A 20,096-nucleotide genomic window follows, 5' to 3' on the forward strand; every position below is an offset into this window, starting at 1 on the left:
GCTGATTGATAAAGTCATTGCGTCACTGCAGCTGCCGTTAGAGGCTCCGGTTCCCACAGAAACCTGAGACTCGCGATTAGGATTGCACATGCGCATTGGCTCGTCTAGCCTGAAAAATAAGCTTTTTTTAATGCTATTTTAGCATAAGAAACAACATTTATGGGACTGTTCGTGTCAGATTTTGTTCCTGTTTTGAAATATGTAATTTAATTGTAAGTTCGCCAAGCAGTTTTTGAGATTTCAGGATTCCTCCATTCAAATAGATAGTACTTGGTCTTGGATGCCCGAAATAGCTGCAAATATGGCCGCCGAGTGAACAGACTTTCCTTGAAAGGGACTTTGCTACAGTTCTTGTCCAACCCTCTTGTAATATTGTTTTTTTTTTTTATGTTTTTTTCCTTTTCATTTTTTTAAATTACACGGCTGGCTCTCACTCGAATCGAATTGGTCGTTCGCACCAAGACAGCCTTGTACCGTTACTTCCTATACAGCAATTCTGCGGTATTGACCAACAAAATACATTATCTCTTACATATGCAGTAGTGAAAATTGATATATTCAGTCAGTACAAATGAGTGGGTGTTGTGATCTGGACTGACCTGTCTCATCTCGCCCTCATTGATATTCTTTCTTGTATTATGTCTTGTTTTAGTAATTGACTTCAGCGCTACAAAGCGCTTCAGTGACACACGGCATGCATAAACATGTGATCAAAATACAGTTAAATGCAAATGAATAGCTACTCAGAATGAAGATCACTTTCCCAAATGGCTGTACAATCATACAGGCTGTGCCCTAGTGGCATATTACTTTGAGTAGACTAGGCCTACATTTAAAAATTAACTGCAAAATGCTGAGGTTTACTTTCCTCAGAAATCACTGCCTTTTGATACGATTTATGCATCAAAAAAAAAAATTGCTCAGGCAGGCAAAAATTTGCCAATTTCTTTCTCCCTGCCTCTTTTTCCTCTCATTCACATTAACTCTTCCCCCCTCTCTCTCAACAACACCATAGGGAAGACTGGGGTAAAATGAGCCACAAGGTAAGATGACTACTTGTGTATAGGTGGCCAAACACCGTATTGAAACATATGTGACAGCATTTTCATGTAGAGGAAATCATTTTATCTGTGAGGTTTCACATGGTGAGTGTGGTTATTGTCCAAAAATGGATTTCTTCCCTTTCCACATGAACTTCAGTGAAGTATGCATGATTTGGAGAAAACTATAAGGAAATTTGTAGACATCACATTAGTTAAGTTAGACATTTTTAAAGAGATTCAAGTGAGATAAATAAGTGAGAATAATATAAGAAAATGTTGTTTGAGGTTCATCCTACTCCATCTGTTCACGCTTTCTGTAAAAACTTGCATGAAACTTTCACAGCCACAAAGCTGTTTTACACTAAAATTCTTCTGTCACAAAGTTGTTTTACCCCAAGTGCTCTGGTGTGGGGAAATGCCATGTACATTAATAATTGAAAAAAAGCACTTTCTCTGTTTTCCCCAAGCGCGTCTCTAACTCAACACTCCTCCCAGGTCCAGCTTCACTCAGTGAGTAGCCTATTTATTAATATTTAAGGACCAAAACAAATAAACCTGGCACATTTTTCATGCTCTCGGTGCAGCCAAGGGCACAGAAATAATGTGAATTAATGGATTTATCAATTATTTATACATATATATATATTTTTTAGAACGTAGTGGAGTGGTTGTAAGTTTGCTTTTTGTTCATAAAGGGTAAAACAAGCACTTTTTGGTCATGTTGCTTTCATGCTCATCACACTCTCTCAATGAGTCTCATGTTACAACAATAAAAGAGGCTATCAGGATCCCTTAATCTTATTTCAAATAATTTTAACAGTTATATGAGAACAAAAAATCTGGTGCATGAATGTTAGACTATTATATTCTTGCCTAGTTTTTATTCTTTTACAGATGTGAAAGTAAGTGCGAGTTAAAGTGAAATTATGTCATTCTGACATTCAACTAAATAAGTATGAAAAAAAGCCTAAACTAAGAGATCCACATGTTCTTTTATCCACAGATGTCCATGCCATGATGGGAAAATTTTCTTTTTTTTTCACCACAGTGCTATCTATTTGGATCAAATTTACATCACAGGTCTGGCCAAATATAACCACTGTTTTGATTTCGTAACCAAATGTAGTAAATTCCTTGTAAATAACATTGTTTGCAGTTGTTACTTTATTTTTAAACATACATATATGTATATGTACAGCACTATTTCGACATGTAGCCTAACAAAAATGGGCAACAGATTATTATTTATTTCATAGGTTGTTGCACAAGCCTGTTTAGAACACTTGCGCCATGTTGACTTCTCACCTCGTTTTATTCTCATGCCATTCTTTGATTCTGTGCAAGAGGGCGCTATTTAACTTCTCTATGCAAATGTTGCTCTTTAAAAACGTACTTGAAAACTAAACTACATACACTCGTAAACTGCTTACTTCTCAACACCAAACCACATTCAAACATCACCAACACTTGGATCTTTATTAGTTACCTGATTATTTACTTTATGACAAGGAAATTAATAGAATGATGTCGAACCGGATTGAAATAAACAGCTTTAGTTAGTTAATGCGCAGCAGGTGTCAATTTGAGGTACACTTTGATATTTTAGTTTATATTTTTAACTTTTGAACGGTTGAAAATATCACTCCAGTTTCTATAATGTGTTCATAATTAAATCCATCCCTAATACTTACTGATGTTTTTTTCTTGATGATGTTTTTGCCTTTCCCACAACAAATGATTTCACTGATGGTGATGGCATTAAGGAACTAGCATACAAACAGCTATAAAAAAATAAAGAAATGCCTGACATATTTCTTTAAAAAAATAAAAAAAATCACGTTAGCGTTTAACACGTACGTTACGCGGGAAAATGACCTTCTCGAATCAAAATAACGACAAATCTTTGTTCACCTAATTGCGACAATGTAAAACTAAGCTAATTTAGATCAAAAGTAAAAACTGTTTTTTTTTTTTTTTTCACTATAATATGAGAGGGACATGCCAAAATATTTAACGACATGAATGACCCGCCCCCCCTGCGGCCTTTGTCCAATGGGATTTAAACTGATCTGACCGTCTGTCACGTTCCAAGATTAGATCGAGTAAACTTGTTCTCAAGGAAGTTTATTTTCACAGCCGCTCATGCATTTCCACCCACATCTTTTTCAGGGGGGTCAGGACTGGTGAATCCAAACAATCAGACGTTTGATACAGAGAGACAAATAAAGATGTGCTTCACTGCATGCAGGCGCAGGTAGACCAGAGAGATTTAACCGACAGAGAGAGAGAGAGAGAGAGCGCGCGCGAGAGAGGAGAACTCTCAACACCTTTAGCTTTCGACTGCTGAATTTTTTTTTTAATGTTGTAGACGACAATAGCAGCTAAGAACTGAATTTGAAGACGAAGAATAATAATCTTGGATAATAATAATATCTTCATTTCGCCAGAAGACAGATTCAAAAAAGGTAAACAATGATTTTTCTCTGTTTATTTTAGATTTTTATATAATTTAAATATACATACAAATTATATTTATCGTTTATATTTTCAAAATATGATTATAAATATTTTTTAGCTATTTATGAAAGTGTTTTGTGGACACTAATGCGTTAAGCCTCTTATAAAAGTAATAAAATGGTTGTCTCAACTGTAGTGTGTTATAAACATGCAGCAGTTTTACGACTAGAAGCAATAACAGATTTTGTGATCTTTGCTCCTGCTTTTCGTGTGTCTGGAGTTCATACATCATTATCTGCTTCAAAAAATACTATTACGTTTGAACATTATATTATGGTAATACCATGCTTTTTTGGGACATATTCCATGTTTTTTTGTTTGTTTGTTTTTTACTTATATACCATAGTATCATCATGCTTCAGTAATACCATGTTTTTTGACCATGTAATGTGGTAATATTTTTTTATTTTAAAAATACCTTGTACTACCATGTACGTACCATAGTATCACGATGTGATACCATCACTTTACCATGGCACTGCTACACTAGTTTTTGTGTAAGAACACACAGTAAAGTGTTTCAGCCTAAAAATGAGTGAATCTCCTGTAAATCAACTTTTTTTACTCTCTCACCTGTTGTTGGTCATTCAAAAGATTCATTAATTAATCATTAAATCAAACCTGTGCTGGGATGGTAAATAAGAAAGGATTCTCTTGAGGACACCTGATCCTTACAACTGTATCTGCCTACGTAGGCACCCCCTCTCCAGAGCGGCCCAGACAGTGAAGCTCTTGTGTTTTTCTATCCAAACCTCTCTTTTTTTTTTACCTCAGGCCTTTATTACTATGGTAACCATGCACAGACCGAGTGCAGCCTTGACTTTTTGCTATAACAAAGGAGAGAAGTTGGGGGAGGCTGGGTAGTAGGTGAACACATAGTAACCAGTCAAATGAAATGGCTTATCTAGGCCTTTGCCAAGGTCTGAAAGTGTAGTATGCATTCTTCTTTTGTTGTGGTTTTGCACGCTACAGTATATACTGAGACAGAAGACTTTTAAATAAAACAGTAATCAATGCATGCTTTTTATTTTTCCCTGATTAAATATTATAAAATCATGACATTACATTTTAAACTATAAGGCATAATAAATGTACAAAACACTTTCAAGGACTTTCATATCACATCTACAAATAAAACAAAAGAACTTTTCAGAAATTTGCAATTTATTGTGTAATATTAAAACTTCTGAGTATTTGTGTAAGTATTTTTTCGAATGCAAAACATCTCACAGTAGATTGTGCCGTTTATCTATGGTAACATGAAAGTACAGTACAACTAACATTCGTCTGTAATCAACATATAACCTCGTAAAATTACTAGACATATTTTAAGTTTTTGTTTTCGAGTCCTGTTTTGACTAGTTTTGCCCTGTTTGTGACCTCATCTCTAGAGCATGTGATCTAAAATTAAACAAGCGGCATATTTGCCAGGAATTGAAATCTATGCATTTGAAAGTCAGTGCTGGACAATGGTTGAGATTGAGTTTAACTCCCACGGTCGGGCCTGTAAACAGTGGCTTTGTGTGGACAGACTCTGATCCCTGGTGCCGATGTCTCCACGCTACTCTCTGTTGTTACCTCACACTGATAAACAGCACAGTTATTTTAGCGCAGTGATTACACGGCTTGTGGTTTTGGGTAACGTCATTTTGGCCTGTCCATTAATCGATGTCACTGCTGACGCGCTGACCTAAGACATTTAAAGGGACAGTTCACCTATAAATGATAATTCTGTCATTATTACTCACATTCATTTTGTTTCAAACCTGTATGCTGTTATTTGTCATTTTTTTCCAGAGTACACAAAATGAGAATTACTGTCCATAGTGACCATGTTTGTCAACCTTCAAAAAAAAATATATATATATATATTGTATTTATGATTATTTATATATGACATTGCATGGCAGCTCCTATATATACACTTCCATTCAAAAGTTTGGGGTCAGTTTGGGGTCAGCATTTTTTTTTTTTTTTTTTTTTTTTAGAAATTCATACTTTTATTTAGCAAGGATGCATTCAATTAATGAATTTTATAATGTTACAAAAAATCTATGTCAAATAAATTGTTCTTTTGAACTTTCTTTTAATCAAAGAATCCTGACAAAATGTATCACCGTTTCCACAAAAAATATTAGGCAGCACAACTGTTTTCAACAATTTTAATAAAAAGAAATGTTTCTTGAGCAGCCAATCAGCATATGAGAATGATTTCTGTAGGATCATGTGACCCTCATGTCGTTCCACACCCGTAAGACCTTCGTTCATATTCGGAACACAAATTAATAAATTTTTGTTAAAATCCGATGGCTCAGTGAGGCCTCCATTGACAGCAAGATAATTAACACTTTCAGATGCCCAGAAAGCTACTAAAGACATATTTAAAACAGTTCATGTGACTACAGTGGTTCAACCTTAATGTTATGAAGCGACGAGAATACTTTTTGTGCGCCAAAAAAACTAATTAACAACTTTATTCAAAAATTTCTAGTGAGTGATGGACGTTTTCAAAACACTGCTTCATGAAGCTTTGAAGCTTTACGAATCTTTTGTTTCGAATCAGTGGTTCGGAGCGTGTATCAAACCGCCAAAGTCACATGAACCATTGAAATTTCGAAACGTTTCGAAACACTTATGATGTAACAAAGCCTCGTTTACTGAAATCATGTGACTTTGGCAGTTTGATACACGCTCTGAACCGCTGATTTGAAACAAAAGATTCGTAAAGCTTCATGAAGCAGTGTGTTGTGTGAAAAATATTTCACAGTATTAGCCTACAGTTTTTACTGTATTATTGGTTAAATAAATGCAGCCTTGGTGAGCATAAAAAACGTTTAAAAAATATTACCAACCCCAAACTTTTAATTTGTGTGTGTGTAATGTCATATAATTTATAAAATAATAACACAAATAAATACAATTTAATTTTTCAGTTAACCCTTTTCAGTTAATAATTACTTAAATTTCAATCTGTTCCTTACACAAAGCTGTTGTATGTCTTAGACTGGAATATAGTGCATTGTTTGAATTGAGCTATGTTTATGGTATTTTTTGCCTTAAAAATATTGTTAAAAAATTAGCTTGTCTTAAACAGTAAATTAAGAACCTAATACTTTTGATTCTATTCATGTTTACACATTCAATTGCTTCTTTTAGCAGGTCATTGGACATCATTGAGAGATGTTTGAGAAACAACCCTACGATAGTCCCCCGATGTACACTCCCCCTTCCAATGGCTTCGGACCTCCGGGGAGCTTCGAAGACCCACGGAGTGAATTTGATCCGTACCCTCCACCTCCAGGATCCTACTATATTGGCGAGGAGGTACCACAGCATTTCTACAAGTGGTTCTCCCCTCCAGGAATTGTGAAGATTATGATAGGGACAGTTATAATCCTCTGTCTAGGAATCTTCGCCTGCGTGGCCTCGACTCTGGTTTGGGACATGCAGTACGGATTAGGTTACGGATCAGGATATTCAAGCTATCCTGGATATGGAAGTGGGTACGGAGTTGGCAGCGGGTATGGATACGGAAGCTACGGATACGGGGGAGGTGGATATGGTTACGGAAGCTACTACAATTCTTACCCGACCCCTTACTCGGCAAAGACCAGCATGATCGCCATCGCTGCCATAAACTTCATCATCGCTTTGGGATTCTTTGCAGCCAGCTTCTCCAGAACAAACACGTTCCGCAGCAGGAAGTTCTACCTGGCGGTGCTTATTGTCAGTTCCATAATGGCAGTGATTCAGGGCATTATAAACATTGTGTACATTGTAGGAGTGAACCCTATGGCTCAAAGCTCCACCAGCTCATACTACAACCCCATGATTATGATGTGTCAGAACCTCTACGGCAGTAGTGTGACAGGAATGGGGGCCGGTTTTCCTGTCTATAACCAGTACTTGTACCACTACTGCTACGTGGACCCTCAGGAGGTACCATTTTAAAGTTATAGGATGTTTGGAAATGTCTTTATTTAATTTGTGTTTTCTTTATAGTCTACAATCAAAGGATTACAACAGACCATAATTTCAGCTTGCCCCTTAGTGTGTAAAATCCGAAAGGAAGTGCATTTACACCTACCGTTGAAGCCTGATCTAACCCTTACATTTTTTTTTGAAGTGTAATCTGTAGTACATGGTAAAAAATTATTTTTCGAAGTTCAAAGTTTCAGTCTTTCTACTTAAAATATTCACGTTTAATTCAGTGTTACTTGCCGATTCTTTGTAATTCATTGTGAAATTTACTTGCAATTTGTGAAAATTGCTTCTACATTTTTTTCCTTAGTGTATTTAGGTTGATTTAGTGATGTTCAATAGTATTTTTAGCTTAAAGGGTTAGTTCACCCAAAAATTCTGGCATCATTTACTCACCCTCATGTCATTCCAAACCCATAAGACTTTCGTTCATCTTCAAAACACATAAGAAGATATTTTTAATGAAAACTGCCAGATTTGAAAGTGAATGCAAACAAAACTATGACAATTCAAAAAGTTCATAAAGACACTGTAAAATAAATCTTTATGAATCAAGCGCTTTAATCCAAGTCTTCTGAAGAGACACGATTACTTTATATGATGAGAAGTTAAAGGGTTAGTTCAACCAAAAATGAAAATTCTGTCATTAATTACTCACCCTCATGTTGTTCCACACCCATAAAACCTTCGTTAATCTTCAGAACACAACTTAAAGGGATAGTTCACCCAAAAATGAAAATGATGTCATAATTTACTCACCCTCAAGTTGTTCCAAACCTGTAAAAATGTCTTTGTTCTGTTGAACACAAAGGAAGATATTTTAAAGAAAGTTTGTAACCAGGCCGCTTTGGGGCACCATTGACTTCTTTGTAGGAAAAAAAAATACAATGGAAGTCAATGGTGCCCCAGAACTGTTCAGTTTCCCACATTCTTTAAAACATCTTCCTTTGTGTTCAACATAACAAAAAAATGTATACAAGTTTGGAACAACCTGAGGGTGAGTAAATGATGACAGAATTTTTATTTTTGGGTGAACTATCCCTTTAAGACATTTTTGTTAAAATCTGATGGCTCAGTGAGGCCTCCATCGCCAGCAAGATAATTAACACTTTCAGATGCCCAGAAAGCTACTAAAGACGTGTTTAAAACAGTTCATGTGACTACAGTGGTTCAACTTTAATGTTATGAAGCAACGAGAATACTTTTTGTGCGCCAAAAAAACAAAATAACGACTTTATTCAACAATAACTAGTGAAGGGTGATTTCAAAACACTGCTTCATGAAGCTTTGAAGCTTTACGAATCTTTTGTTTCGAATCAGTGCCAAAGTCACGCCCCCCAGTGGTGAACCATTGAAATTTTGAAACACTTATGACGTAACGAAGCCTCGTTTACTAAAATCACATGACTTTGGCAGTTTGATACACACTCCAAATCACTGATTCGGCACAAAAGATTCGTAAAGCTTCAAAGCTTCATGAAGCAGTGTTTTGAAATCGCCCATCACTAGATATTGTTGAATAAAGTCGCTATTTTGTTTTTTTGGCACACAAAAAGTATTCTCGTCGCTACATAACATTAAGGTTGAACCACTGTACTCACATGAACTGTTTTAAATATGTCTTTAGTAGCTTTCTGGGCATTGAAATTATTATTAATTAATTATAGTTAATTATCTTGCTGTCAATGGAGGCCTCACTGAGCCATCGGATTTCATCAAAAATATCTTAATTTGTATTCCAAAGATGAATGAAGGTCTTACAGGTGTGGAATGACATGAGGGTGAGTAATTAATGACAGAATTTTTTTGGGTGAACAAACTCTTTAATTTAGGCTTTTATTCACATATAAACATTGATCAACGCACATACATAGAGCACATCAAATATGGTAAACAGAAGCTCAAACGTGCTTGATTGATTGCAAAATGAAAGTATAATATGTTTGGAATGACATTAGTGTGAGTAATTGATGACAACTTTTTGTGTGAACTATCCTTTAATGATACTACAAAATAGAATAGATAGAATTAATCAAATATATATTTTTTTTTCTTAAAACAATTAATTTAGTTGTCATCACTTAAAGCACAGGTTAACTTTTTTTTTTTCAGTGTATTTTGAAAGTATAACCATAAGGAAAATTAGTCTTTCCTCAAAACAAGAAATTTGTTTGAGAACAGTTACACCTCAAATAAATAAAATGTACATTTCAATGCTAAAATTCATCCAGATGCTTTAAAAAAATTATGATCTAGACTTCCATCGTGAGTGCATTACTGTAAACACATTTTCTGTTCCTTTTTGCAAGCTAAGAAACAAAATAATTAATTGAAGAGTCAAAATAATTGATAATAATATGTAGTTGTTAATAACCCAGAACTTTCTTTTCAGTATAGAACTGATTATAAGAGGGAGATGATCATTAAGATAATAACTGTAGTATTCTAAATTATTTTAGCTTAGCATGATAAATAATTTCTCTATGCATTGGACTTAAGGATACAATTTTGTTTTTCCCAGGCAGTTGCAATGGTTTGTGGGTTCATGGTTGTGGTGGCACTGGCTGTGGCAGCCTTCTTCTCCTATAGGACCAGAAGTAAAATCTGGCGCTACGGGAAGCCAAACATCTACTGGGATCGACCACTGATGGGAGGAACTGAGGGCAGAGATGTGGAGGATTGGGTGAGTTTCCTTATCACCACTTATTTGTCTAGGCTGAGACGTGCTGCATGGAAGAAGAAACACATGGTCACTAATTAAATGGCACACCCAGATCAAAGTGGCATGAAGTGTCTTGCCTAAGCTGATGAAAATGAAAGGCCAGTGTCAGGCTTATTGCTAGTCTCTAAAGCAAACAGCATCCAAATACTTTGCAAGGAAAAAAAACATACAATTTCAATGCGCAAGCTATAGGCTAGCGCACCCCTGTGACCATACATAGGACAAGCTGTTTAATTCTGCTAAATAGTATGTGGTAGTCAATCAAGACCTCTTGTTTAGGTAGACTGGGAGTGGTTTGAAGGTGTTTTGAAGCCTTTAATAGTTTCAATGGCCTGAGCGACACTGGTGATAATTCAGTCACAAGGTTGAATGAATTGCTGATACGGTCTGTTTGTTAACGGCCAACCTAGTTTCGCTGTGATTGATCATTAACCAAACTGAGAAAATTGAGTGGCTTTTAATTTCTTGGGACTGTGAACTGTTAAACTTTTGTAATACCTAGATGGTTAGGAAGCATACTTGAATTAGTATTTCTTTTCAGTTCAATTAATAAATGAAATGTCGAAGTATACACATATTTTTTAGAAGTATTTTTAATGGCTGATACTGATGGAGATATTTAAAGTGTGGCAGTTTCAAATTAAAAATATATTTTGTTTAAACCTTGAAATGCCAAAATACATTACAAAACTTAGGAGTAGCAGGAACATATATTTACGATCTTAAAACACATTTTGGGTAAATGCAAAATGTTTTTTTTTTTTTTTTTTTTATTGTTTGTATAAATATATTTAGATTTAAAACACATTTATAAAAATATTTAAAATGGATGAAAAATAATAGATAGAAAGTAGCTTTATCAAAAATAGATTTATTTATGTACATCTATTTATCAATATTTTTTGCCATTTTTGGTATATTTTGAAAAATATTTAAAAATATATCTGAATATATACATTATTTTTTTGCCATGGATTTCTGAAATTAGATGAATACTTATGTACATAGGATGTACGTAAGAAAATGGCTGTCAGTAAGTTCTGTAACTCATGTGAGGATTGTTATTTTCTAATGCTGATTATTTAAAAAAACAAATAGCCAAATATATCATTTTAGCCAGTATAGTACCATATATTTGCATTGCAGCTATGGTTTTATTTGTGTTACAGAACAGTGTTTCAGTGATACAGTACATTTGTGCTGTGTAAGAGAACATGAGTCATGATGTGTGTGTGTATCACACATTAACATTGCATTACTCATTGTGACTCTTAAAAAAAAAAAAAAAAAAAAAAGAGGAGCAATTCAAGCAATTGACCAAGCAATTTAAGCAATAAAGGTTATTCAAAAAACAGGCTTTTTTTAAACTTTAAATTAATTGTCATCAAATAAAGTTTGATTACTATAAGAGGCTCATCATAGCGAAGAAAAATAACAGATGAGATCTCTTTAATATCTTAAAGGGTTAGTTAACCCAAAAATGAAATTTCTGTCATTAATTACTCACCCTCATGTCGTTCCACACCTGTAAGACCTTCATTCATCTTCAGAACACAAATTAAGATATTTTTGATTAAATCCAAGAGGTATATGACTCGTCCGTCCATAGACAGCAATATAATCAACACTTTCAAGGTCCTGAAAGGTACTAAAGACATTGTTAAAACAGTTGACGTGACTGATGTGACAGTGGTTCAACCTTAATGTTATGAAGTGACCAGAATACTTTTTGTGCACAAAAACAAAACAAAAATAACGACTTTATTCAACAATATCTTCTCTTCTGTGTCATTCTCATACATTGTTTATGTCCAGCGCTTCCTGGTTCTACGTCAGAAAGCCGACTCATTATTGGTCGGCTCCTACGTCAGCATCACACGCATGCGTCGTGCTGCTCACATGTACAGTGTCGGCCAATAATGAGCCGGCATTCGGACGTAAACACAGAAGCCTTCACAGTGTTTACTGCGTCACTATAAGTCGTTATTTTTGTTTTGTTTTTGTGCAAAAAAAGTATTCTCGTCGCTTCATAAAATTAAGGTTGAACCACTGCAGTCACGTCGACTGTTTTAACGATGTCTTTAGTACCTTTCTGGACCTTGAAAGTGTTGATTATATTGCTGTCTAAGGACGAGTCAAATACCTCTCAGATTTCATCAAAAATATCTTAATTTGTGTTCTAAAGATGAACGAAGGTCTTACGGGTTTGGAACGACATGAGGGTGAGTAATTAATGACAGAATTTTCATTTTTGGGTGAACTAACCCTTTAAAACCCTTTTTTTACATTTTCAACTTTATTTAGTGTGTAATGTTGCTGTTTGAGCATGAAAAATGTCTGCAAAGTCACTTTGAAAGGGAGTTATTCTCTATATCAGTAAACACTGTTTCTGAACTCCCTGAAACGCCTCCATTGTAGTCTTCATTTTTCGTCTGCGAATGTACACATCACAGTATTCCTCATTTAAATATGTGTTTACCAAAAGCATTGTAAGCCTATCCTGAATTGACCATAGAACCATTGCCACCAATGATCTGTACGATCAACTTAGCTCACGATGCTTTTGAGAAACGCAACCCAGAGCGTTTACAGACAGACTGGGAAGAGTGGTGCTGCAACAATGTAAAAAATAGCATTCAAGCATTAAAACATATTCTAGTAGAGCCCAAAAACAAAATCAAGACTTTGTAAAAGGACATAATGTGGCCTTTTTAATTGTTTTTCCTAGACAGATTAAATGGAGAGCAAATGACTCATCAGATTGTCTCCCGACTCTAGAAAAATGTCTCCTTTAGCATTTCAGAAGAGATCACACTGTGCTCACTGCTCAGATTTAGAGATACCAAAGTCTGCAATAATATCTCAGTATGTATTCAAACATTTCTCATCACATTTTTCCAAAACCATCCATAATTCTAAATTCTAAATTTGTTTCTATTTTTACTTAGAAATGTCTTGCTACGCTATAACTGAAAATCCTAAGCTATGAATGAGCAACTTCTAAGCAATAAATCTTTTGTCCAGTCTGCAGGTTATTTATGAACCTGTACCTGGTAGTAGAGGCTCCGTGGGGTGCGGTTTGATTTTGGATCAAGTCCATTAGAAACATAATTACTGCCATCATGAGACTGGTCTGTCTCTCTCTGCCCTGGTGCTTTCAGTAAATCTATGAGCTCTGACAACACTCCCTTTGAATACCTTTCTCTCCATGCCTTTCTATCTCTCCTTCACTTTTTTCTGTTGCAAAAGGAGGTCACGAGCATGAAACGACCCTCTTTTTTTGTGTTCTCAAGCATTCTTTCCCTGCTTATGTAGCATGATCACGGATCAGTGGTGGCAGTGGCTCATGCAGGGAAAGCATTGTTGGAATTCCTGGATGACTTGGGCTCTTCTATACAGTGGCTTTTCCCTTTCTCCCCAGCTGCAGGGAAACGCTCCTCCACCCTCTTTCCTGCTGCGTCCTCCCTCTGAACATACACACACATAACTTCACACACAACCTTTCAGTCTCCAGAAAAAAAACAATCAATCCCTCCGAACACACACACATAACTTCACACACAACCTCTCCAGAAAAAACAAACAATCCCTCCGACACGCACACCTGCTTTCATTGTTTTAGCAGTGTACTGCTTGGGATAGTTTTTTTCCTTATATCCACATGGCCAATTCTTTTTTCACCTTTGAAAAGATAATATAAATAGGAAGTTTTTTGACACTCATATATTGTACCAGAAGTCATAACTATTGGCATTGTGTGTTTGTCACAAAACTTACATACCGAGAACATCCTCTGAAATCAAACTTCAACAGGAAGCACTTTTTGCTTCTTATTTTCTACGGATTTTCCTGTACGCTAGCAGAAGGAAAATAAAGTCTAAACAATGGATCCAAAATGGTTTCTGTGTTTGTATAATGTTCTGCACAGAATGCAGTTTTAAAAGTCTGCATTCAAGGCAGATTTATGATGTTAATTTGAATAATTTAGTTTTTTTCTAACATTATATCAATGTACACAACATACTTATAGGCAGGCATAAGCTTTTACAAATAAAGCTGATCTTTATTTATTTTAAGTAACTTTTACAAACAGTTTCAGAACATTTTATTTTGCATATTTACAATACTGTTGAAAAGGTTGGGGTTAGTACAATTTCTTTTTTAAAGAAATTAATACTTATATTCAATAAAGATGCATTAAATTGATCAAAAGTGAAAGTAAAGACATGTATAATGTTACAAAAGATTTATATTTCAAATGCTGTTCTTTGAGCTTTCTATTCATCAAAGAATCCTAAAAAATGCATCACGGTTTCCACAAAAATATTTAGCAGCACAATTGTTTTCAACATTTATTATAATACGAAATTTTTCTTGAGCAGCAAATCATCATATTAGAATGATTTCTGAAGTATCATGTGACTGAAGACTAGAGCAATGATGCTGAAAATTCAGCTTTGTCATCACAGGAATAAATTACATTTTAAAATATATTAAAATACAAAACAGTTATTTTAAATTGTAAAAATATTTCACAATATTACAGTTTTTACTGGTGAGCGTCTTTCAAAAACAATCAAATTCTGACCCTAAAATTTTGAATGGCCACAGATTGTTGAGTGACAAAGCATATGTAGACTTACAAGATTATTAAACATTTATATCTTGCATACTTGCTTTCTCATTTGAAACTTTGGATAAGAGCATCTGCTAAATGACCATGTTTGTAGAAATATTCCTGTAATCTTAAATAATCTTAATGTTGAAAAACACTGTGGTCTTTTGCCTGTCATTATCTGAAAAATGTTGCTTCCTGATTTTACGCACGTCAGACTCTTTGTGTAGATATGTATCGAAGTTTGCAGACTTTGTACTAAACAGGAAGTTTGTTTCTTTTTCAGGTCAACCGTGTACAGGATGGACAGAGCGTGCAGGAGGCGTCCATGGTGTTTTCAGAGAAGATGGCTCCTGTTCTGGCTTCTGCCCCCAGTGTCGGCTCCATCCCTCCAAAAATTGGCAGTGTCTTTAGCTCTGATACCCACAATATTGTCAGGTGAGTAAGTAAGTAATCCGGCCCTGGCCTAGCTGGAGACTTCAATGCTGAGCTCCATGTAAACAGGCAATATTGCATGTCCCTGCTTAGGAAATGTTGGAGCTTACTTTATTGCTTAAAGTCATTTGAAATTGCATTCCAGCTTTCCATACACTACTGATTAAAAGTTTGGGGTCGGTAAGGTTTTGAAAATATGTTTTTGAAAGAAGTCTCTTAGTCACTAAGGCTTCGTTTACTGTGTTAGATAAGAAATACAGTAAAAACTGTAATATTATATTACAATCTAATATAACTGGTTTCTATTTATAGTATATTTTAAAATGTAATTTATTCCTGTCATGCAAAGCTGAATTTTCAGCATCATTACTCCAGTCTTCAGTGTCACATGATCTTTCAGAAATCATTCTAATATTTCTTATTATTAGCAATGTTGTAAACAGTTGTAAATTTCTTTACTGTCATCTTTGATCAGTTTAATGTATCCTTCCTTGCTGAATAAAAGTATTGATTTCTTAAAAAATCTTAAAGACCCCAAGCTTTGGAACGATAGTGTACAGTTACTTCTGATTCAAACTATTTTGTGGCGTGTTTTTTTTTGTGACCTTTGCTAGATGAAGTTAGATCAGCAGTGCTATTGTGCTTTCATTAGTTTTCTGGGCCATTAGTCTGGCTAATGGTTTCGGCCATTAGTTTTATGAAGTCAGGTTAGATTACACTAGATATGATGTGTCTTGGCCTGAGATCAAACTTGCTGCATTTTTTAATCAGATGTTCTTTCATTATAATTTGTTTTTAAATTAAGTCTCTCCCTAGATGTCTGCCTCTGTCTTTCTCTGTGTGGCTGTGTATAAATGAATGAATTCATGTCATTTTTTTATAGACAGTGTTGGCAAAGTCCCTGTTAAGAGTAAACAAACAGGCAATGTCTCTGTAAAAGATGATTAGCTCTTCATTTCTTTTATTTTAATAGTCTACACAGGTATAGGAAAACCAAACCAAACAAAAAAAACATAACAATGATGTACAAAAAAAAACTTTTTTGCTAAGTACTGGTTTGGCTTTACTTGTGAGGGCCAAATTTTCAAAAATGTCCTCACAAACACCAATTTATGAGGGCTTTTGAAGTATTCCTCACTATTTATTATGCTTTTAAATTAAGCAAATAATATTTTGCTACAATATTGGCATCAGGTTTCTGTTAATGCTATATTTAAAAACATATAGTATATATATAGTATAAAAGCCTAAATATGATTATCTCAAGAAAAAAATCATTGTGATTATGAAACGTTCTTCATTAATATTGTTTCTGATATGCACTCATTCAGTTTATTAATTTTCTCATAGCTACACAGTCTTGAACCTGTTCTTTCAGATTGTCATACAGTATTCTGAAGAATATTTTGATTCTTTTCTGTTTGGATACAGTAGTAACAGTTACCCAGAGCACTCTTTCAGCCGGCCATCTCACTCTACATCCCCGTCTGGAGAAGTGAGCTCTAGCCCCTCCGACCAAACGGACACCATCCGCAAACCGTCCGCCTCCAGGGGCAAGAGACGCAGGAGGAACCCTGAGCTGGACGAGTCCCAGTATGAAACGGAGTACACGACGGGAGGAGAGACCGCCAACGATTTTGACGAGGATCTGTGGGCACGGTGAGGATTTGTTATAGGCTCAGTGTTAGTAAAACCGCAAGGACGGTTTTTAGGAGAGAATAATCTCTGGCACACATGTCCACATGCTAACATAATAGACTAATTTTGGGTTATAGGGTCAAAGGCTGTTGCATATGTGTGCATGTTTACATGTGTTGTTTGGTTTGCTATGATGAGTTAAAAAAACAGACCATGGTGGACCATGAGAAGAAAAATCTCTTAGCAAACAATAAACCTAGTCGGGTCTCATTTGTTTTAATGATATATTTTACAGCATTTATTGGCCTTTGTTAGTGTTAGTTAATAAAAATGTTAATGTTCATTTTAGTTCACAGTGGATTAACTGATGTTATATCAGATACAACTTTAATCTTAAAAATGTATTGGTAAATGCTGAGATTAACTAAGATTACTAAATGTAGATGTAGAAACTATTTTCATTGTTAGTTCATGTTAACTTGTGTAGTTAACTAATGTTAATAAATAAAAACCTTTTTGTAGTGTTACCCAATATAAAATACTTTTCACTGCATATATTCACTGTATTATGGCTAATTCTAGCCATATTTTCTGGTACAAATGAAGAATATTAGCGAAATTTTGGCGAATGTTGATATTTCACTTTAGCAAAAATTTCTGTGAATGGTGGAATTTCACTTACCGTTTTGGCAAATGGTAGAATTTTACAAAAGCTAAATTTTGTTGAATAGTAGTATTTCACATTAGCAAAACTTTGGCGAATGGTAGTATTTCACATTAACGACATTTCAGCGAATGGTAGTATTTCACATTAGTCAAATTTCGGTGAATGGTAGTATTTTACATTATCGAAATTTCAGAGAATGGTAGTATTTTACATTAGCAAAATTTTGGCGAATGGTAGTATTTTACAGTAGTGAAATTTCAGGAAATGGTAGTATTTTACATTAGCGAAATTTTGGCGAATGGTAGTATTTTACGTTAGCGAAATCTCTGCAAATGGTAGTATTTTACATTAGCAAAATTTCAGGAAATGGCAGTATTTTATATTAGCAAAATTTTGGCGAATGATGATAGTTCACATTAGCAAAATTCTGAAATTTTAAATGACTAGATTTTGCTGGCAAAATTTGGCTGAGCAATGATAAATGTGTGCAACTTTACTAATGGTGTGTGTCTTCCAGCAGTGTGGCAAATAAAAGGCTGTCAGTTCAAACCCCACAACAGTTAATCTTTAAATACCATTATTGTTGCTTTGATCAAAATGCTCAATTCTAGGTCACTCCAAAGGGATTGTTGCTAAAAAAAAAATATATGCATTTGTTTATCCATTTCTTTGGATAAATGTTTATTAAAAAACTAAAAACTGACTATTGATCCCCTTTATCTGTTCTGCATTAAAGCTGAATATACATGCTCCATAAGTGGCAGCAAGTATCACAACATCCGTGTTCCTGTGTACTTCCATGTTAACTGCCTTCTGTTTCATTCCCAATCAGTCTGTATCCAGAGATCACATCTGATTCCCAGCGACACGAGTATAAGAAAGAGTTTGACTCAGACCTCAGGTCCTATAAGGAACTGTGTGCCGAAATGGATGACATCAACGATCAGATAAACAAGCTCAGCAGAGAGCTGGACACACTTGATGAGGGAACGTCCAAGTACCAGGTGAGTGACTGAAACATTTTAAATTAAAAGTTCACCTCCCTGTTGTTCCCATACATGACATTCTTTTTTTTTTATATCTCACGTTATAGGCTGTAGCAGAGGAATATAATCGTCTGAAAGACCTGAAACGGGTGAGTCGTGATTATAAAACTAAAGAATGACTAAACCTCTGACTCACGTTCATAGTAATAGATGCTCTGCTTTTTGATGTTAATATGAGGCTCTCTTTCCCTTATTCTCTCTTCTTAGATGCCAGATTATCAAAACAAGAAGCACCAATGTCGCAAACTACGCCACAAGCTTTTCCATATTAAACGAATGGTTAAGATCTACGACCGCGGTCAGTAATGAGCTCCACCACACCTGCTCTCCTTGTTCAACATTTTTGCATTTAACTAATCATGGGCAGCCATGACAAAGCCTTCAAATGACTGCGTGACCAAAGTTGCCCAAATCCTAAACTGCTGTAACATTGGCTTCACCCGGTGCTTATGATTAACCTGAGCCCTAAAGATGGTTGCCTTGGAAACGAGGACAAGGGATCCCAAAACCGGTCCTTTCAAAGTCTTTCCATTACCTGGAACATGTTCTTTCACTGGAAACGTCTGATTTACTCAGAGTTGGTGACTACACATAGCCTGTAAAATGCCATAAAGCATTAAAATGTTTTCATTCTGTTGTTTTTGTGTGATGTGGGTGTGGTTGAGTTCTAACCTCAAGGTCAGCTGATTACAGCGGTGCACATGTTTGTTGGAGAAAATGTACTTTGGACAATCCTCTCCAAGTAATTTGCAGCTGCATTGACATCTATGCAGTCAGTTTCCTTGTGTATGACTGTAAGTGAGTTGTGTTTATTGTGTATGCCAGTAATTGTCAAGGTGTAACTGTGGGTCACTGCTTGTTTTCGTGTCAGAACAGTTCCCAATAACAACTGAGAGATTTAAACTTGTATACCATTACAAAATATTCTCGTTTCATTTTTTTTTTTTTTTTTAAAGCAACTTACTGCCTCAGTGAAAGAAGAAAAATGATATTCGAAATTTTAAATCACAAAGAGAAAGTGGAATTTTAAATTCAGTAGTGATTTTAAAATTGATTTTATAAGTGCCAGTGGTGCACCAAGCAAATATGCAAATTTATGCAAATATGCAAGAATTCTGTTCATGTAGTTCTAGATGTTTATGTTGCATTTGATTCACTTGGGAATATTGTGATCTTCACATTATTTGAAACAATAATAGCTGCTTATTTCTAACTAATCAACTATCTATGCAAGATTAAATATTGAAGTTCCATTTGTTTTGTTATGTTGTTATGGACATCAAATAAGATTTACCCTTTTGTACGAAAACTGTTAATGAGATTATGTTTTGTTTTGTTTTTCTCATGTGCATAACAGCATTTATGTTCATCTACATATTTGTTGTCCTTTCTATTTTCAATAAAGTTTTGTATTTTAAGTTTATTTCTGTTT

General features: G+C 35.0%; 1 protein-coding gene across 2 annotated transcripts; it reads left to right on the forward strand.

The window, feature by feature from the left end:
- Nucleotides 1-3,172: 3,172 nt before the first annotated feature.
- On the forward strand, nucleotides 3,173-20,087 carry si:ch73-61d6.3 (occludin). 2 transcript variants are annotated; one of them, XM_051903569.1, is made up of 8 exons: nucleotides 3,173-3,508; nucleotides 6,717-7,499; nucleotides 10,063-10,224; nucleotides 15,165-15,316; nucleotides 16,745-16,972; nucleotides 18,451-18,622; nucleotides 18,712-18,753; nucleotides 18,872-20,087. In XM_051903569.1, exons 2-8 carry the CDS (start codon nucleotides 6,741-6,743, stop codon nucleotides 18,968-18,970), a joined length of 1,614 nt encoding a protein of 537 aa, XP_051759529.1. In that variant the 5' UTR covers nucleotides 3,173-3,508; nucleotides 6,717-6,740; the 3' UTR covers nucleotides 18,971-20,087. The 2 variants fall into 2 exon arrangements, with proteins under 2 accessions (XP_051759529.1, XP_051759530.1); XM_051903570.1 differs by having other exon boundaries at nucleotides 6,720-7,499.
- Nucleotides 20,088-20,096: the final 9 nt, after the last annotated feature.

This window comes from Ctenopharyngodon idella, chromosome 8, assembly GCF_019924925.1.
Source record: "Ctenopharyngodon idella isolate HZGC_01 chromosome 8, HZGC01, whole genome shotgun sequence".
NCBI lineage: Eukaryota > Metazoa > Chordata > Actinopteri > Cypriniformes > Xenocyprididae > Ctenopharyngodon > Ctenopharyngodon idella.